This window comes from Salminus brasiliensis, chromosome 16 (assembly GCF_030463535.1).
Source record: "Salminus brasiliensis chromosome 16, fSalBra1.hap2, whole genome shotgun sequence".
Lineage (NCBI taxonomy): Eukaryota > Metazoa > Chordata > Actinopteri > Characiformes > Bryconidae > Salminus > Salminus brasiliensis.
Window position 1 is genome coordinate 18,214,609 of NC_132893.1, and position 20,819 is coordinate 18,235,427.

The 20,819-nt window shown below is 42.6% G+C and overlaps 1 protein-coding gene across 2 annotated transcripts in view; it reads left to right on the top strand.

Moving 5' to 3' along the window:
* dclk1a (doublecortin-like kinase 1a) overlaps nucleotides 1-20,819 on the top strand; it is a 64,804-nt gene that overhangs the window by 29,342 nt on the left and 14,643 nt on the right. Inside the window, exon 5 of one of the 2 annotated variants that reach the window (XM_072658746.1) lies at nucleotides 7,461-7,565. The exons of the other annotated variant lie outside the window; for it this stretch is intronic. Within the exon in view, the coding sequence (XP_072514847.1) occupies nucleotides 7,461-7,565 (105 nt within the window). The remainder of the gene's footprint in view (nucleotides 1-7,460; nucleotides 7,566-20,819) is intronic. 2 annotated transcript variants of the gene reach the window in all.

A 20,819-nucleotide genomic window follows, 5' to 3' on the forward strand; every position in this document is an offset into this window, starting at 1 on the left:
GAATGAAAACCTTGTTCCAATTAGTTCTCACTCCAAGTCGTGTGTTACACTCATGTGTAGATCCATTAACCCGGCCTTCATCTTAGCCCACATGTGCTGGGTGACACAAAGCTGAGGCTTCTCTCTTTCAATAGACTCTGAGCTCCAACAAATCTACCGCTACTGTCCTCTCCGCTGTTCTTATTATTTTTTTTGACAGGTCAGGAAAATGAGCAGCAGCATGTGGACCTGGTGTGCGTGCATGTGTGAATGTGTGGAGAAACAAAGCCAAGCTGCTGCTCCAGCTCCTCCTGGCTTGCTGATGGGAGCGCACTGATGGGCAGCTGTCCTAGTTTATGGAAGTGTGTGTGTGGAGTTAGGGGCTTTTTGATGAAACGAAACTTGCACTGTTTGACTATCTACACTAATCCATGTCAAGGTGTGCTCAGTCTACAAATGTGTATTGACAAGAACCAGCCAGTATGATACACAATACAGGAGTTATTATACATAAATATATTATTATTATTATTATTATTATTATTATTATTATTATTTTATTCAAATCAAATTTTAGGAAAACTGTCATCTGCATAAAATCTGCATCTGAGTAAAAGAAAAGTTGACTTTTAATGCAATCAGAACAGTGAGATCTGAAGACTAACATCTACCAATCAGGGTTTAAACAGCACACTAAATTAACCGCTGTCAACAACCAATTTATCCATTACATTTTTTATTTAATTAATTACTTTGTTTTAAAGAGGCGAAACAGTATTGCAAAACGTAATATCACAATACTTTGATATATCAGTATTTTCTTTCACCATTTGTTCAGTCTGCAGGTAAACATTTTTTATATTTATATTTATTAATATAAAAAAGTAATATGACTATATTACTTTTGACATTAGCTAGGTTCACACAGCAGGTACAATTAGGTCCAAGTCCGGTTTACTGCTGAAATGTGTTTGGTCAGTTTTTGTCCACCTTACCTTTTAATATGTTTTTAACTGACGTTAGTCTGAACGGATCACACTGCTGAACTGACCTGCGTTTCCGTAAGAACAATGCTCCGTACAGGACCCTGATTTAAATAAACAAACAAAAAACACAGCTATCATCTATCTTTCCACATCTAACATACCAGCTTTCAGCCAATCAAGACCATCTGAAGGCAGTAATTAGTCAGATCAGGGAGGGGGTTGATTAGGGTTGGATCCAGAGTCTTGGGAAAGGCGTCTTTCTTTGTTTTGTGTAGAACAGACTAGTGTTCAGACTACGGAAAAATCAAATTTGTTTCTCAGATCTGGTGAGATGACCGTCTGCATGGGTTGCAACGAGCTGCTTTCGTAAGCATTTATCGTTCTCAAGTCATGTCGCAAACGTAACTCTGTCATGCAGATTTCTCCTGTACAACATCCGGAGAATTCGACCCTTCCTCTCTAGAGAGGTCACCCAGGTGCTCATTCAGTCTCTCTTCACTTCAAGACTTGACTACTGCAACTCTCTTCTGGCTGGTCTTCCTCTGTGCACCATCAGGCCCCTGCAACTTATCCAAAACGCAGCGGCACAGGTCGTCTTCAATGTTCCTACATTCGGCCATGTCACTCCACTGTTGCGTTCTCTATAGCTGCTGCCCGCATCAGAATTCCAAACCCTGACGCTGGCCTATAAAGCCAAGAAAGGACCAGTCCCTCCGTACTTGATGGCAATGGTCAAAAGCTGATCTGCACCAAGAGCCCTTCAAGCTTCAAGTACGGCTCGGCTCGACCCGCCATCCCTCAAAATTCACGGAAGACAAGCGTCCAGGCTTTTTTCTGTCCTTCTCCAAAGTGGTGGAACGAGCTACCTCTGGGTGTCTGAACAGCAGAGTCACTCGCTGTCTTCAAACGCAGACTGAAGACCCACCTCTTCCGAGAATACTTGGGCGAATAGCAGAGTACTAAGGTCACCTTATTGACTTGTGTTTAGTAATGTCTAAAGCTTAGAGGTATCTTTGAATTTTTAGCCTATTCAAACTAGCTGAGGTTTTTCTTGGGTAAATAGCAAAGCACTTTTGTAAGTCGCTCTGGATAAGAGCGTCTGCTAAATGTCTTAAATGTAAATATAAATAAGCAGAAGCAGTAGAGATTAAGATCTCTCTGAATTTGACGTGGGCGGTGTAGGTCGCATTGAGTGAAGGAAAAAAACAAAAAAAACTTTAAATGAACTTTGAGTGATTTGAGTGGACAGAGCGTAGTAATCAATTGTAATCAATTGTAATTAACTGTAAATGCATTTCAGACCGTGGTTTAGATCCTGTGGTTTGGTTCAAAAATCAATCTGGATACAATCTAGAAATCAGATTTGAGCTGGCAGTCTGAACGTAGCCTTAGATTGCAACCACAGTGATTATAAGCATACAGTGAGTAGTATAGTATGCTGTGCGAACAACAGTGTTATGAACACTAGACAAAAAAGATTGGAGTGTTGTGGAGCACCTTAAAACGATCTGCCTTCGAAAGAAGAGGTTGAAGGTTTTCGTCTGCTCTTACCAATTTGTGGAGGGGAAACCAACCCAAGAACATCCATACCCAGAGCAATGGTTCGGTTTAGATGCAACGGGTTCATGGGAGGCTCGTAGCTTTGACAGCCTCAAAAGCATCCGCCACATATGCTTCACCAGAGCTTCATAACCGAGCCATTTCTCTGGGTAAGGATGTTCTGGTGTTGGTTGTTGTGTGTCCCCTCCACAATTCGTTAAGAGCAGACGTATGGACGTTTGGATGGATGTTTTAAATGTAGCACCTTCAACAATAGATGCAGGTCATCTTCTTTAGAAGTTAGCGGGCTTTATATAAATAGTTCTAGATAACATTAAATAGCCTGTTGTAATGTCGGGTTCTTCAGACTGCATTCACTTTAAATATAATACGACCATAAATACCACCGCTTGATTGAAAATGGCTGTGAATTCTAACATAAAAGTGGAAGGAACTCTGTAAAGTGGCCGTGGTGAAATAAGGTGAACGGATTAGACAACTTCCAAATACCTGCCACTTCCCCCACTCTCTCCACTCTACCTCAATACCCACTTCTTCCTCCCAGAGGTCTTTTCTGGATCATTCCTCTTTCTTCTGAGCTTAACAGCTTCAAATTTGAGCAGTCACTCGCTCACTCACTCAGCCCTCTCCCTCAGTGCCTGTGCCCTCCCCCCTGTGCTCTGCGGCGTACCGGCAGGATCGTTGTTGCAGTGTGAGAGCAGGACGGATGTTCATTGTCTTCTTCTCACCTTTCTTCACCTCCAGTCCTCCACTATCCCACAGTCCTCTGCAGCTGAACAAAGTAAAACAAAAGAGCATGCACTGCACCCTGCGCGCTTAATCAAATCTGGAGAGCACGTTGTGGTTACTCAACCGACTCATCCAGCCTTCCACTCTGACGTCTGCCGCTACTCCGTTTTAGCCACTCAGGCGCTTTATTGTGGGGAGCTGGAGGAAAGGGAGGAAGTCAATCATAAAGGGAAAGTTAATTAAAAAGGCATTAGCATGGGGCTACGTGCGCATCTAATGAGCTTTGATGATCAGGAACGCGAGGAACATATGAAGCATGCCGATGGCAAGACTGATGGAGCCAAAATGGCAGCCCACAAAGATGATTATTTCCCTACAGGAATCTTATTTTGCTCTGGCCAAACAGCAACCGGTTACAGCATGATGGCGCTTGCATCTTATTGCACTTTTGTCCGCTGGACTGTCTGAAGTTCTGCAATTTCTTTTCCTTAATGAAGCACAGCGCTTCACGCTGGAAACTGCAGGGGTATCTCGACCAGCGGCTGCGCTAAATATCAGAACGAGGATCCTTTGAGACGTGACAGTGGCCTCACATGTACTGGCGCGATGCATTAAGACAGTTAAGACATGCAGGTCAGCAGAGGGTTAAAACAGAAGTCTGCAGTACGTTCTGGGAGATGCGTGTAACTCCATGCCCTTCAAGCTTTCCCTCCTAATTGACTGTGACATTTGCTGTCTTACACGGTGTCAGAAACTTAATGCGTTCTCATCTGAATTCATTACTTCCCCAAAGTGATAGCTGCAGAAAGCCAAGTGGGAAAAACAAACCGGGTGCAATAAACAAACCCAGAAAATAAAGGAATTTAAATAAATAACAAGCAGTTACCAGAGTTACTGTTTGGTGCTGTTAATGTACTGAGTAGTGACTCAGCCTTCACCTTTTAGATCCTGCAGGATTAGGAGTCTGTTTAAAACGATGCTTCTCCGTATTAGGAATTCAACTCTTTTTGATCAGGCTCTTCAGGGATCAAGTAAATCTCCTTCAACAAGGAGTTGTTTTTCCTCAAATGAGGGATTAAATTAGTCCCCAGGCTGAGGATTACACCCGTGCACTGCAGTCTCACCGTAAAATTCTTCAAACATACTTCCAGGGGATTGGATTAATCAAACTTCCATGGTCAAGGCAGTGCACCGGCAGCAGCAGACATGTAGGCCGCAGTGAAGATAAAAAACCTGTACAACCTTCCAAATGTTTGGAGTCACTTGCTGCTACTCTACACCTCACAAATATCTAACAGGAAGCTGTAATAATAATAATAATAATAATAATAATAATAAAAGAAATGTTTAGATGTGTCCAAAATGGTGAATCGAGCTATAGATGATTCATTAATGAGAAATATAACATGTAGAAATCCAGAATGTGAGAAACGGGTAATACCGTATACCACATTTGACAATATCTCCAAATGAGCATTATATTCCAAAATCACCACCAGTCTGATGTGTCAGATTTCTGTTCTGTGTACACGGCCTAATAAGCTCATTCATGCCCATTAAAAATGGCCACAGGATGGGGGCGCTGTGCGAGCTCACTGATTGGGGAAAAAAACAAGCCCATCGTAATTACAAGTTTGACTAAAAAAAAAAAGGAGAGGAAGCAAATCTGCATGAACCAGTCTACTCAATGTGCCTGAAAAGGGTCGAAAACACCCCTAAGACTATTCATGCGCTCTCAGCTGTATCATGTAAACATGTTGGATTTGAGCCTCCAGTTAGCTGGAATGTGGCGATCGGTGCCGTGGTGTTTAGCCTGCTAGCTAACTATGAGTTCACAGCAGCTGCACTGAGCAGTCTGACGCTCCGTGTATCTGTAGTCGAGCTAGCTAAGCAAATGCTAACTAATTTAGTGAACTCTAATTTCATCATACTGTGCTTCCAACAGAAGTCGCAAGTCTCGATCTGAGTCATCCCCGTCTAAACGTTTGGAAGTTGGGAACAGAATGCTACCATGCTAATTAAGCTAAGGCTAACCTTTCGAAGGGGAGAGCTTATGTTTTTGGAATTTCATCCAAGCGATCGGCAAAGAGAGAGAGCGCACTACGTGAAAGTGGCCGATGTTGGGGTGGCCGTTGTTGCGAATTGGGGACTATGTGCGAATTGTCAGACTGACTGTTTAACATTTATTAAATGATTGATTTAAAAATGTGTGGAGTGTTCGCTTAGTCCATGACCCTGTGAGCAAACAGAATTTTGTATTTGATAATTTTACGATTTTAAAGTAACGCAGAACAGAAATGTAAATGTAGAACCTCCTGTGCTACTTGCGCAGCTTACGGTACTCCCTGCTCCAAGTTTAAGATGGTACGATGTTATGAAAAAGTTGATACCACCCAACCCTAGTGAGCAATTGAGTGATCAAACATGGAAGTTATCAAGAACTTACAATAAACAGAAAACTATATGTGTACTACACCAAACGTTGCGTAATATTAGCACCGATTTACACTAAAAAAGGCCAAAAGCCAAGTAGATCAGCTCTCTTAACGGCATGAGCTCAAGCATTGGGACTATACCCTAGTTCTTAGATTTCCGTGAGGTCTGAATTCACCTCAGTGTTTGTGTTAAGGTGGACAGACCTTGTTGGAAATGGGAGCATTTGAGCTTGCCGTTGTCGCTCGCTCAGACAGCTCATGTTAAGACACGGTATTAGTTCATTCAAAGCTTGTTCTTTCCAACAGGCCATTACCCGTGACTTTTTACGCTTGGCTATTACGTTTTAATGGCCAGAAATGTCAGTGCTAGGTTACAGGCGATACAGTTACAGTGATGTGTTCAGAGTGCCGTTATTGTGAAATATTGCCACTTGTAGAATGCCTCTTAGCCAATCACATTGCGAGGTAGTATATTATTTCCTATAGATCATTTTTTTGTTTCTCACTGTGTGACTCTTCTTGGTACTTTTAAAGCAAGAGTATTTTTAATGATCCACAATGAATTCACTTCCAGTATCATTTATTAATTAATCAAATGGAAGCCATGGGGCAAGTCAACTGGAGGGTTCTGCAGTAGGGCTTGCCCTCCTTTACCGTAGCTTGTAAGAACTTACCCAATTCAGCACCAGCAACAGCCATGTTGAAGCTTATCAGTAACTAAGACTAGATCTTTATTAGTGATCATTAGTGCCGTTCCTCTGCTACAGTCTTTAAACAGCTCAGCCAGATCTGCATCCGTGTGGCTCTCAATCACTGCTCTTGCTTAGAGCACATGAGGCACTAGCTGACACTCATCGGTGATAAAGGGTGCAGTACATAGTGACATTCGATTGTGTGGCAGAGGATGTCCACACATCACGTTACAGCTATCCTACCTGTTTTTCTCAGTGATTCCATAATCACTGTGTCAGTAAAATATCTTCGAGACAGGACCCTGCTGTATCTCGGCTCCAAAGTGCAAAACATAGCACGAAAGCTCTGGCTCTCAATACAGCTGAATATGGATGCAAATCCTTGGCAATAAATGTTTGGAAGCAAGAAAGAAAAAATGCTCAGGTCCCAGGTGTCAGATTGTTTTGCACATCCATCATGCCTCTGTTATGTGCACTTCACAGACAGTCCGGACACAACACTTCCGCACCTCTGAGTTCTGCCTTTTGCGTGCCATCAACATTACATTATCAATTAACATTTAGAAAATCTGATTTTTGACATTTCAGAATCGTCCACCTCCACATCGAGATGCATCTATGAATCAGCACCCCCCCCCCCCCCCCCCCAAGTGCATAATATAGCACAGCTACAGCTCCCTCCACAGTTATCGACACCTATAATATGAAATCCTACAGTGCATTGATGCTCCTCTGAAACTGTGGGAGATCTAACCCTTACATTAAAGTCACAATAATTGACACCAGTACCTTTGAATAACTTTACATCACCGATATTTTTTTTTTATGTATTTTTCACTATAGGATCAATCTGATAAACTGCAAATACATTTTTACTGTACCTTTTCTCATAAATTTTTTCCCTCCACCAACCAGCGCCAATGATTCTGGATGGAAGGCACTGTAGCAGACCATGTCTTTGGGGATTTCATTAACTAATATATTCCATAAATAAAAAATGGATTATAAGTGTGGTGTGGAAAATCACTCTTTGTCAGGTTATGTATTAATTATACGTTCTGGCTCTTCTTGTGTAACAGAATGCAGGCTGATGAAATCATCCCCCTATGGGAAAAGTCTTTTAAGCAGAGGATCTCCCAGGAGTGTGGTGCTGGCCAGGCACAGCAAGTCTCCTTCTGGATCAGGTAAAATATGAGCATCTGAGTATGCGCGTGTGTGCGTGTGTGTGTGTGTTCTGGGGAATGCATGTAGTAATTACATAACATCCATCACATCGAATTGCTCTGTCATCCACTCTGGCTTGATTGGAAACATAATCAAACCAATGAATTGCATAACATAAGCAATTTCATAATGAAAAGATTAGTCTACATGTGCTTAACTGAGCAGCCTAAACCCCGTTTGGAGATCATGTTACACCATGGACCAGTTTCCCAGACAGGGATTAAGCGTAGCCCTGGACTATATTTTCTTTTCAATGGAAAACCTCTTTTCGAAATGCTGTAGTCCAGGACTCGGCTTATATCCCAAAGTTTGTAGACACCTGTTTGTTTACCATTTCTTCTGAAATTTAGGGTATTAATAGGGAGTTTGTCCCCCAGCCTCTGTTCTTCTGGGAAGGATGTTGGAACATTGCTGGTGGCCTAATCTAGAATTGCCAAGTATGGAAAGATTAGACTCATCAGTCAGATAAACCATTAACAGAGCTGACAATTCACCACCATTTTGTGTCTTGTGCTAACTCCATGTGCTAACCTCAAACTAGATTCCTCACGACCCATCTGAAAACAGAATTTTATGGATTTTCAGCACTTATTAATAATTGAATGGGAGATTTACTCAATATCACAAATAAAGGTTTGCCCAGTAATTATGATTCTGTTGACGTTTTATACAAAATAATGAGATTAGAGGTTTGATATACTGTCTAACTGCCTTCCAGATGTTCCCTGCCAAGGGAAATGACATTACTGGGTACAGGTCACATGTTTTTTTACATGTTGTTTTTAACTGTTTGCAGACTTTCTTTAGTTTTATATCAGAGGTAACAGAGTTGGCCAGAACATTGGGGCAGATATGACATAAATATTTGCTAGTTCAGACCATGCCATCAGCATGTGATGATTTGGGAGGAGACCTCTTCAAACTTTGGGCTGGAGTTCAGGCAGCTTCTGCATGTTTTATGAAGCCAGTATTTTGGAAAAATAACAAAAGGTTTATCTGGAAGACATTCTAGAGTTACCCTGGTGCTGATCTTTTGGATAGTTAGTTCTGGATCACAAACACCACACCAGCTCCACCACTCATCCCAAAGATCTCCAAAAGCTCCATCACTTCAGAGAACGCAATTCCACAGCTCAATGCTGGGGGGCTTGGTACCCGTCTAGCTGCCGCTTGGCATGCAGTATGGTGATCATAGAAAGATGTGTGGCCATGTGTGCTATGTTTCTGTGAAGTATGCAAATTACCTAAAATACCTGCCGTGTGTCAACAATGAGTGACTCCACCAATTAGAAAGGGTTGTCAGGAATCTTTTGGACATGTACCTACATGCAGGTTTCAGAAGCAGGGCAGGAGTGGCTTCTGTTTGTTCTAAGCTCGCGGGAAGTTACTTACGTATTCCAGGCATGAGCGTGCCATCTGAGAGTTTTTAGCACTGCAGGAGGCATAGTGTCAGCCACTCATTTTCTCTGTTCCTCTCACACAGATCCACTGGCACTCACACACAAACCAATAGCTTTCTATAAAATATTAATCTGAAAAAGAAGACTTTGCCTTCAAATGATCTGCTTTGGTAAAACCAACACAATCTCATTTGCCCATTCATCATTCATCACGTTTCCACCTCAAAAGAAGGGAAGTCTCTCTGCAGTTCATGATTTTATGAGCTGTTTGTGTTATCGAAGCTACTGAACTCAACATCAAACTGAAACGAGGCATTGTAAATTATGCAAAAACACTGCCAATCATTAAACCTGTGCAAACCAATAGGGCAGTCAATCAGCTATCGCTCTCCTTCCGAGGATGCTGATGCTTAGTGATGCTGCAGTTCAAGAAGATGTCAGGGCTGGCTTCATGCAGCAAAAAATACTCACCTTTGCCCTCCTATGCTGGTGGCACTATCACATGATTGAAGACAACCAGAAAAACGGGCTACAGCAGTGGGACTAAGCACCCTTGCTGATGTGTGTTTATTAGGGTATTCTCATGTGGATATATTAATAATTAACCGATGAAGCAGATATTAGCTGAAGGCGTCACGTGACGCTAGTTTTCTACCACATCACACACCAGCGCGGCCGCAGGACCGTGTGCAGGGCACGTGTAAGCAGAATTGCATCAGGTTATGACTCCCTTATTCACCAGGGGCATCTGATGATGAAGAACAGCAGAAGATGAGAACGAGATGAAAAGAAATGAAAGTGTGGGGGAGGAAGATGGAGAAGCAGGAAGGAGATGTGGAGAAAGGTATTGGGGGGAGAAAGAGAAAGAGGTAGAAAGGCCAGAAAAGCATGGGGAAGCGGGAGAAAGTGTAAAGGGGGAGGATAGTGACTCAGAGAGAGAGAGTGTAAAGGGGTGGGGGCAGTGACTCAATCTTGCAGATCCTGATAACTTCTGCATCGAATACAAGCGAATGGGATGAGAGCAATATTGACCTTGTTTATCATTTATGTGCATGTGTGTGTTTTTAATCTTGGAGTCTTCAGCTTGCAACAAATATGAAGCACAGCATTTTTGATGAACTGGGCTCCAACTCTGCTACAGTAATAATTTGCTGCCACATGTTGGCCTGTGTGTAAACAAGAGCACACAATAATAAAATACAGGATATACAATAATATTCATTTCTAATGCGCTGTGCTGTTGTTGTTGTTGTTTTGTTGTTGTTCTCCTATATTGACATCTGTGCACAGATATTATAAAGCCTACTCCTTTTGTCTCGTCTTCTAGAAGCAGGTGTTTTATTATTTTATTTTTTTTACCCTTTTGCTCTCCGCTGTCGGAGATGACTGCGATATGATTGGTTTAAATTGTGCCAGCTGAAGCTATGCGCGAAGAGGCTTGTAGTCGGCCAGTTGAAGTTCGGCGCCGTTGCCATGGCGACTCAGGCAAAGGAAGCCGATGCCTCAGAGACAATAGCGCTGCCCATATATGGGCGCGGGTTCCTGTTTGGCAGGCGGGCTCGGAAGCTCCACGCCGCTTTGTTCCTCCAGACAGCTCGGTCGCTCGCAGACAGGCTGCATGAATGAACGGCAGCCTCGGTGTGCCCAAAGCACAGGTACACCGCTGCAGAATGTAAATGCGAAACAGGGGAAAGGGAGGAGGAGGAGGAGGAGGAGGAGCAGGAGTAGGACCGGTTCTTTTAGGTTCATTCTAGAAAACATGCAGTGTGCCTTCTTTTCAATAGGTTCACCAGACGTTGTCAGCTGCTGTTGTGGCATGAGAGAATAAAAGTTTTCATAATGTAAAGTCCATATTAGATGGCCATTTGTCCTGGCAAATTCCCATCTGCTAACTATGTCTCTCCATCACGCATTTACAACATTTGGCTGACACTCTTGCCTCGTGCTGGTGTGGTGTGCTGTGTTTGCCACATGGTAGACTGGAGTTTGATTTCCTGGCTGAGTTGTGCTGTTACCCACTACAAAGCGATATCAGAAAACATGGACGCCATGGTTAACATTCTCTTCCATTCTATAGAATTGAAGCCAAATTTGTCCGCCTATTCAACTGGTAAACCCGCCCTCTTCTCACAGACCAAGAATGTCTCTCAGATTGGCTTCAGTGAGTGAGCTTACTGCGCAGGGGGGGACGAGAAGCCAAGTGTGATGTTTCAACAGTAAAAGTGCAGTTCATGTAATTTACTAAAGTGCTAAAGTGCTACATGGTGTGTTTAATATAAGGAACACAACAACAGCGGAAAGCAAAAGGAGAGCTTTTCACATTGTGGCACTGACTGCTGTTGCTGTGGTTATATTGATAAATTCACCACGGTATGCACGATGCACTGCACTTTTGCATGGCCATAGCAGAATGAACAGAAGGGCAGAAACTAAAGGTTCTTAATAATTTACTGCATCAAAGATGGTAGTTTTGGTCCCAAATTTCAGTCCCAGTCAAATCACAAGTCACTCTTAATGATGAAGCCCTTTGCTTTTTGAGATCTTTTAAAACGAGGCCTTCCTTAGTTTCTCTTCCAGTACGGTGCTTTGGATCTTTGCAGTGTTTTTTACAAGGTTGTTTTAGTTCAGTGAAGTACATTTTTTTTTTCATTTTTGGCTTTTTAAAAAAGCTGATTACTTTACTAAGCCTCAAAAGAATCCTTTGATTACTTGATTACTATAATTATTGATGGTCACCGCCCTAATCTGCATACTGTATTTGCATTGCAAAACCATTCTGGCTCTTGCCTGGCGACTCTTATTCCTCCACATATTGTATTTACTGTCTCTTGTCCTCTCTCCAACTTGCACCTCCCTGTCTTGCTGTCTCTCTCCTGACAGCTCTCTCAGTCTATCACATGTGGGATGATCTGGAAGGACTCCAAAGTGGAGATGTATCCATGTAAGACCCCCCCCCTTCCCGTCTTTGCCTCGACTGCCCTGGAAAGGGGTGAACATTTTCTATGTCTTGATCATTTTACCCAGTATTTAGTTTCTGTCCTTAATTGGCTTTGTCAAGTCCTAGCCTACTAGTGTGTGTAAACTTTACAGGCTTGTTTTTTACAGTAATACAGTGATGCTATTATTATTGCTGCTGCAGAGCACATCTGTGATTATATCAGTAGCACAACAATGCACTTATGTATAGGTTTAAAGGTGACTTTACACCATTTATTAATAATTTAGTTTTGTAGTTTTGACCAGAGGAGCATGAGTATCCTTTTGGAAGTCTTGGTTTCTCCAATAGTTTCTTCCTCCCGCTTCGAGGAAGTCTTTCCTTGCCACTGTTGCCTCTGGCTTGCTTACTTAGGTTGCTTTCTGGAATGCTTTAAAGGCGAGTTGCGACATCAGTCATTGAAAGTGCTATGATATAACTTTTGAATTCCATTTCTACCTCTTTTAAATGCAGGACATGAAGCCAAAAGCACTGAAATCCATCCCAACTGGCAGATGTTACTGAAACAAGCCAACAGTCAGGCAGAAATATACTGGACTGCAATAGATGTAGGACAAATATGAATTTTAATATATGCAGAGATCCTGTTTATCTATGTCGAGAGACTTTATAGAGAGAGGAAGTGAGAGAGGGAGGGGGAGAGGGAGGGAGAGAGAGGAAAAGATAGAACAGCAGCTCTCCACGCTGTAAGAGGCTGTTTATATAACCGACCCTGTCAGTGATGTTTCTGCAGCCAGGCTAAGTTTAGCAGATTGATGTATGAAGGTGAGCGCCCAGCAGCCCACACGCATGCATGCGCACACACATACAGACAAACACATGCACACAAACACACACCTCTTTGTGCTGATGATTTATAGAAATGCCACAATTGTTTGCAGACAGACTTGAGTGGTCTCCTTGTCTGACCATACTTCAGACCCCCCCCCCCCCCACACACACACACACATACACACACATAAAAAGATGCTTTACATCTCTGCGTCTGACCACCTATGTACTTCTCTGTCAGTCTGTCTTGCTGCCGTCTGGCAGTCTTTCTGTGTCTCTGTGCTTTGGGTTTGATGTCAATGTCTGCCGCTATGAGAAGTCCACTGTGTCCAATATTCCCAAATATAATTCTGCGTACACTGCATGTCCAAAAGTTTGTAGACCCCCCCACCCAGCCTTTACTCTTTTGGACCTGAGAGGAAATTCTCATCAGAACTTTTGCAGAAAGATTAAACTGGCACAACTTATTTTAAGGCTTGTGAAGTAAAATTGCATCACTTCAAGGCAAGAATTGCTTCTAGAAGTCAATGCAGGTCCTTCCCAACCAGTTTCTGAAGGAACACTTCACAGGGAACCGCAATTTCATTAACAAGCCGTGAAACTCGCTGGTGGTCCCTGTCCGTCAGTTTCGTTTTTCGGCCACAATTCTCATGAGAATTTCCTGTATACTGGGATTTTTGCCACTGCTGGTAGACCTGTATGACCGTACGCTTTGGTACACCTGCAAATTCAGCTACTTTCATCACACCTTGGCCTTTGCAATCACTCTTTTTTGCCAATCGTTAGCATCTGCTTTGCGACCCATTTTCCACACATCGAGCAAGACATCATCACTGCACTGTACCTCCTTCTCCATCTATGAATCCTGTCACACACCCTCGTGCAGTGCCACCTGCAGGAACCTGATGGTACTACCACCTTAATTTTTTTTCCTGAGAGTTTATCGTCTTACTTTCAGTATCGCAATATATTTCAGTATATTAAATTGTAAACCCTGTATTGTGATACGCATCACATCACTAGGTTTGTGATAATAGACAACCATAGACAACAATTGGTGCACCTTGGGTTACTATGACATCAGATTTGTATCATTTTTCCCCCTGTACCCCAAATGCCATGTCATGTTTGCCGTTTTTCTTTCTTCAGTTTTACAGTGGCACTACTAGGATAAATATAATAGAAAAAAAAAGATTGGGTGATGTAGATGTCCAATACCTCCTGGTTACGCTGTACAGAGAACATTGTTTTTTTTTGTTTGTTTTTTCAGTGAATCTTTTTTTTTAACTAGTTGAATTTACTCATTTGAAGGGATGTGTGAATACTTTTGGATATAACAGTGAATTGCGTTAGATGTGCCTTCCCTGTACCACCTTTAGGCTTGGGTAGAAGTGATTTTCTGCCAAGTGTTTGTCGTCTCCAGCCTCTACCTTCAACTTTCTCATTTACTTGTATCTCAGGCACCGGTGCAGCTGCCACTCAGAGCCAGAACCCCTGCCTCCCCATCTACAGTCAGCCTCCTCTTCTCTTTAAACCACCGTCCACATTCTCATTAAATTAAACAGCCGAGCCCGGCACCCAAGTCTAATTACAACATGGCCAAACGAACCTTTTCCTGACCCGGACCGCTTTATTCAGAATATAAGGATTTAATTAGTGAACCTATTCTGCTCGGAACGGCCCGCGTCCAAGCTCCCACTGAAAGTCATTAGGAGCACCTCTTCCACACGGCTGATTCAGTAGCCTCACTCATTATAATCCACTCCTGTTAACTTGTGCAGTTTATTACACAGCTATCCAGACTAACGGCTGTCACAGGCCAGCGAGCGGTATATGCATGTGTATCCAGCCTATGTTTTCTGCTACTTATGCTGCTGTTCTTTTTTTTTTTTTTTAGTACTTTCTGCTGTTTGAGCGCACTTGCAATGATTTCCGCACCTTTCGTTTCCTGGATCCATTATTTTCTGCATCTCCTGACCCAGAAATTTCTCTCTCCCTCGTCTTTCAGGCTTGGCTCGTGCTTTCCTGTAGCGTAACCTTACCCACAGGATTTAAAAATGTTGCTGAATATGATTATATTTAATGCTGTTTCGAAATGACAGTGAAAATAGGGCATCTGTATGCCAGAGAACCAATTTATCAGTACCATTCCCTCCAACAGTCGTCTTTGTGCAAAATCCTAGGCTTGCAGGATATTAAAACCGGACCGTTTTAAAAATACACAGCGCTGTATTAAAACCAGACAGGATTATTCTATGCTTTAGTCTTTGCTGTGGACCCTTTTAAGACTGTCCACTTTTTTGCTGACATTTCCCTCCATCATATCAGCCAGTCCTGCTTTATTGCTTCTGCAGGAATCCAGCTGGTAACACTGTGTCCCCTCCTCACTGCACTCGCCTCCGAAAGTCTGTTGTGCGTGTCACACAGATGCTTCCCAAATAGAAATTTCATTAAATGTGATATCCACCATGACACGGAGCAGCTGGCTGAGTCTCTCTCGCTCTCTCTCTCTCTCTCTCGTTCTCTCTCTCCTCCCTCCCGGTCTCTCTCTCCCCCCTCCCTCACGCAGTACAAGATTCTGTATGCATTAACCCAGCTTAATGCAGCAGAACTGAAGAGATGTCATAAATCTTTTCCTTTCATGCATGAAATGTGTGGTACATACATATTAATACAGTGTTGAGGAGATGTATATCATATAACGTGACAGATATGCTCCTTCCGTTTGACACCGTGATTTATGATTTATGGCTGCAGCATCAGAATCAGGATGATTTCCAGCTGTTATGTTACGCATACAAGGAATGGGTCTTAGTGAGTGCCCACATGTATGACATGACTATTGAAAAGGTATAGAATGTAATATGTATAGAATATGTGAGTATGTTCATATGCAGGGTCTGAGGAAACTGCAAATCTAGAGGTGTTTACTGTGTGTTGCAGAATGATATGACTGATATGATGTTGTGCAAAGGTGCGTTTAAGGCACAGAGCGAAGTTCTGGGTCACAGTAAGGGGCCGTATAGTTCTGGGTCACAGTCAGGGGTCGTAAAGTTCTATTTAAAGTGTGAGTTGTCCACTGGTGTTGATAAGGGCCAGAGCTTTGACTGTCCTGAGTCTTCTATGCAAATGGATGGATGAGGTGATGTGAAGTAGGGCTGTGTATTGGCAAGAGCCTGGTGATACGGTACGAATCATAATGCAGAGGTTACAATTCAATGTATTGCGATATATTGCGATACTGTAAAAAAGTGAATATAGTACTTTTAACACATAGGAAAAACTGTCATTTTATAAAAATACACTTTATCATATGCATATAAATATGAACCATGTCTGCCACCAGTTTTTGCATGTAAACCGTTTATTAAAAATGAGTACTGTGGGCTCCGGGTGGTTCAGCGCTCCAATACGCTACCACTATGGCCCAGGGGTTGCACGTTCAAATCCCAAGCCACTCTGGCCCTCTCTCTCCTCACCACTCTCAAGCAGTGTTGGCCAGCACAGGCGTCTGTTAGCTGGTCCGGCGGATCTGGGGACCCAGTGCAATCCGAAAAAAGACGGTGGCTGGTTTTGGTTGTATCAGAGAAAGTGTGTTGAGTTCCCCCCATCTATTGTCGGGAGCATTGCTAGAGCTAAGGGGGTTGAAAGGGATTAATTGACAGTGCCACATAATATTGTAATACTCAAGTGTATCAATATTGTCTTACTAATGTGCAGAGTGAGGAAGGTCAGCTATAATCTGGACAGCACATTTCATGACCATGCTTTTTCAAATGTCCTGAGGTATCGACTGACTACACTCAATGATCATATCTGCCGTCCTGATTATGGGCCTGATTAATGGCCTGTGGAATTTCCTCAGCTCCCTGAGGAAGAGCGTCCTCTGCTATGCTGTCTTGGCTATGCAGGCCGTGTTCCCCTCCCATTTCTGGGGAGGTGATTGCCGCTCCACCAGAACACCAGCTGCTCAACTTCCTCTCTTTAGGCACGTTTGTCCCTGTTGTTTATGAGGATCACTTCTGTCCATAAACATCAAGATTATCAAGATGCAATCATTGGTAGTCCAGTCCTAAGGGTTTTTGGTAGTCTAACATTTGTTGACACTGTGCTAGACCTGAACTCTACCACAGGTCATTGGACTGTCAATGTGCTGTAGAATGAAGTGCAGGGCAATGTTACTGCATCAATAGATTTGTTTGCTTTGTATGTTTAAGTGCAAGGGGTCCAGGTGTTCAAAGACTTTCATGACTACAGAGGTCGGGGAATTGGGAGGACTGGGATGATTGTTGAGCATTTGAAGCATGTGGGAACAGAGCAAAGTTCCAGTGATTTGTTAAAACTGAAAACTGATGGTGAGCCAATATCTGGGCTCTATGCTTTTCCCTTCCTTTTTGTCTTCTGAAGAGCCTTGTAACATCTTGCTCAATGATGGTGAGATGAGCAGGGGGCAGAGATAAAATAGCCTGCGTGGGGTGCAGTAGAACTTATTCAGGTTGTTGGTGAGATGGCGGTCATTCAGGATAAGGGGAGTTTTCACCTGGAGGCCTTTGACAACTTAAGTTGGGTTGTAAACATCAGTGTGGCCTTTTTGCTTCAGTTCCTTTCTCCAGCCTTTTTTCCTATGAGGCTGAGTTCAACTAAAAACTGTGGCTTGTCATTACTGTATTTCACCTATGCTTTAGGTGACATGCCGCTAATTCATGACATCTCTGTATGTGTGTAAACATCCAGCTCAGGCATGACATACTAGGAGTCATTTTGGAGCATCTCTTTTGGTCCATTTATCACAATATTTTGATACAATGTAAGGAACGATGTAAAGAACAGATTTACTTTGTCAAAAAGTCAGAAAACCACAAAGTAGATACAAGGCCAGACGTTATATTCAGATGTAGAGGTGGACAACATGATGTTTTTGTGATTATGTATGTCATCATGATTACCTTGGTATTGTCTGATTCTTCACACTGAACAACTGCATAGACCATAAAGATTAGACCAGTTACTTTGCTTGTTTTTTTTATATCCAATTAATGGTTTTAGATCCTCGTACAAAATTGACTATAAGAAATGAACAACAAAAAAGCTTTTAATTGATCGTTTCATTTACTGAAGGCAAAAACACATAAATCACTTGTGTGGAAAAGAGACTGCCCACATAAAGTTCATAACTGGTTACGCAACCATTAGCAACTTCTACCCAACACTTCTAATAACTGAAGATCAGTTTTTGACATTGCTGTGAATGAATTTTAGCCCACTCATCTCTGCGGATTAGCTTTAACTCATTCACTGAATTGGGTTTTTGAGCATGAACTGTCTGTTTATGGTCCTGGCGCAGCATCTTAGTGGAAAACCTTGACTTTACTACATTTGAGGTCATTCAGATATAGACTTTTGCATTGGATAATTGTCCTGCGGCATAACCCAATTGCGCTTGAGCTTCTTATCAAAAACTGATGACTGACTGGTAGGGAACAGAACTCCAGAACAGTTTTACTTTCAACAGAACCAAAATACCGTTATTCCAAAAGACTTGGGGGGGGGGTTTGTTTTTGGCAAATATGAGACGAGCCTTTATGATTATCTGCAGTGGTCAGCAGTGGTTTTCAATTTGCTTCTATAGAGACCACTTTGCCCATTGACCAATGACCTGAGGGTGAGCAAGCCTAGCAGTTCCTTAGGGTTCTTGTGTGACTTCATGGATGAATTGATTTTGATCAATGTGTATTATACTTGTGTTACGTGTGTCATATATTTGGTCAATTGTTTCTGATTACATTTCCACACTGGTAGTAATCAACATAGAAATGTATCACTCCAGGCAGATATACCATATAAAAACCTTTTCATCATAGAGAATGCCATCCCATTGCCATCCTATCCCATGCCAGCCTTTTTTTTTTCTTTAGTCAAATGTGTGATTGCTGCAGCCCCTCACCCAGCTGCAGAGTTCACTGAGGACATAGGGGGACATGTGGCCTGAGAACACGGTGGACTCTTTCAGTTTCTGTTTCTGCCCCTCTGCCCTCACTCCCATCGGAGTAAGGGTGGACAAACACAGGCTGCCTGGTAAACTGCACCTGGTGCAGAGAGTAGAAGAGGTGGGTGAGCGCGAGTGAGAGAGAGAGAGAGAGAGAGAGAAAGAGATTGATCCCAAGACACTCCTGTTCCTGTGCTTGGCTTGTTGCACAAGTGATTGCCACTAAACAGTTCACTCTGCTGTCTCCTGTCTGTACCTTTACTGAACCCATGCCCAGTAGATTTCTAGCAGTGCTCAAAGGCTTAGCTTAGACCAGTGGTTCCCCTAAGTTCACACCTGAGGTTCTGTGTTTTTTATTTTTTCTTGTCCAAACATGTCCTGATTCTCAAACTGTGCAGAAGCACAGTGTACATGACACACTAAACTCACATCAAACACAATCCAGACTCTCTGGCATGTGCATGTGAGAACCACACACTGTTAAGCGTATGAGATCCTTGAGGAACTTTTGGAGGTTCTGCAGTTTGAAACTGTGGAGGAACTTATTAAGGTGCTTTGAGGAACCTTCGAGGAACCTTTTTTAAAAAACCTTTTCTTAAAGGTTCCACAAGGCACTTTAAGATGTTCCTCCACAAGGAGATGAGGAGGAGGAGGAAGGAGATGTTCCTCTAGGATCTTATACATGTAACAGTGAACAGCTAAAGGTGAGAGCTAATCAGACTATAAGGGTTTGTTTACAGCCTTCTGGCCAACATTGTAAAAGGAAGGATATTCAGATGTGGATAAACAATACATTTTTGTTTATTAATTTAACTGAACTGCATTATGTTTGTAATCTGAATTGTGCCATTATTGGTAATGCATTAGGTGTAACACTTGACCCTGTTGCCCGCCTGTCCCAAATGCATTTAAACTAAGTGCCCTTGAGGTTTCTTGCTCTATAGATCTGCAGGTTGTTCATGTCACCAAAGTGTGGATTGTGGGGCTTAAAGCACCATTTGGAACTGGGCTAATCACGCTGTATCAAGGGAATGTTAATGTTGCAAGAACGGCAGAAACTATGCTAATCCACACACTCGCTCTCTCTCGTGCACTTTTTATTATTTTTTATTTTTTTTTATTTTTTTTATTTTATATTTTATATTACTATTTCCAGTTTTATGAGTTATGGGGGTATATTTTGCATGTAAACCACTATTTGCTGTAAATATGAAAGGATAGCTAAGTGGTTGTTGTGGTAGTCTTCTTTTAGTATCTTGAATCCATATACATTCAGATATGGACCTTCACCAACAGGCGAAGTAAAAAAAACATTGTGATCTCATTGATTTTGAGTGTGTCATGATTGTTGGTGTTGGTGTGGACAGAAACACCTTGTTAAAGAGAGAAGCCAACAGAATTGGCCAGGCAGGTTTGAGCTAACATAAAAAAAGTCTATGGTAACTTGGATAAGCAGTCCATACAGTAGTGGTGAGAAGAAAAGCATCTGCGAACGTGTGCAGTGTGTGGGGTCTCCAGGACTGATTTTGGGTGCTTCTGATGTCCACTTCAGCAAAATGTATGTGTTAAGTTAGGGTGTGTTCCGGTGGCCTTGGGGGATTTGTGGTACGGACAGTGCCATGCAATTAGCCATGGGAATGGATGTGCTTTAAAGCAATCGATGCAATCGATGCACACTCTGCGAGCGCACACACGCACTCACATGAGTCCTTAAACCAGAGTCTTGATCTCTGGCTTTTGTATCATGAACTCCATATGTGCTTCTAGGCTTTTGCTCCAGCAGAAATAGCACACATGACCCAACTGGTCATCATCAACCAAGACGTCTTTGATAGGAACAAGTCTGGACCCACACTGGCTCTTTCTCAGGATGCCCTTCAGTGTCAGCTTCCTCAGATCTACTCCCCAAACAGCATCTGTTTTCCTGCGCTTACTCATAGTTTTGAACATAGACTTGGCTCGAGCTTCTCTGGAACACACTCCATATGGCCGTGGAGGTCTAAGGTTGCGTAGGGTCCAAGCAGAGACTCATTGGAGGGAGCATCCAAGTTCATCTCTATTA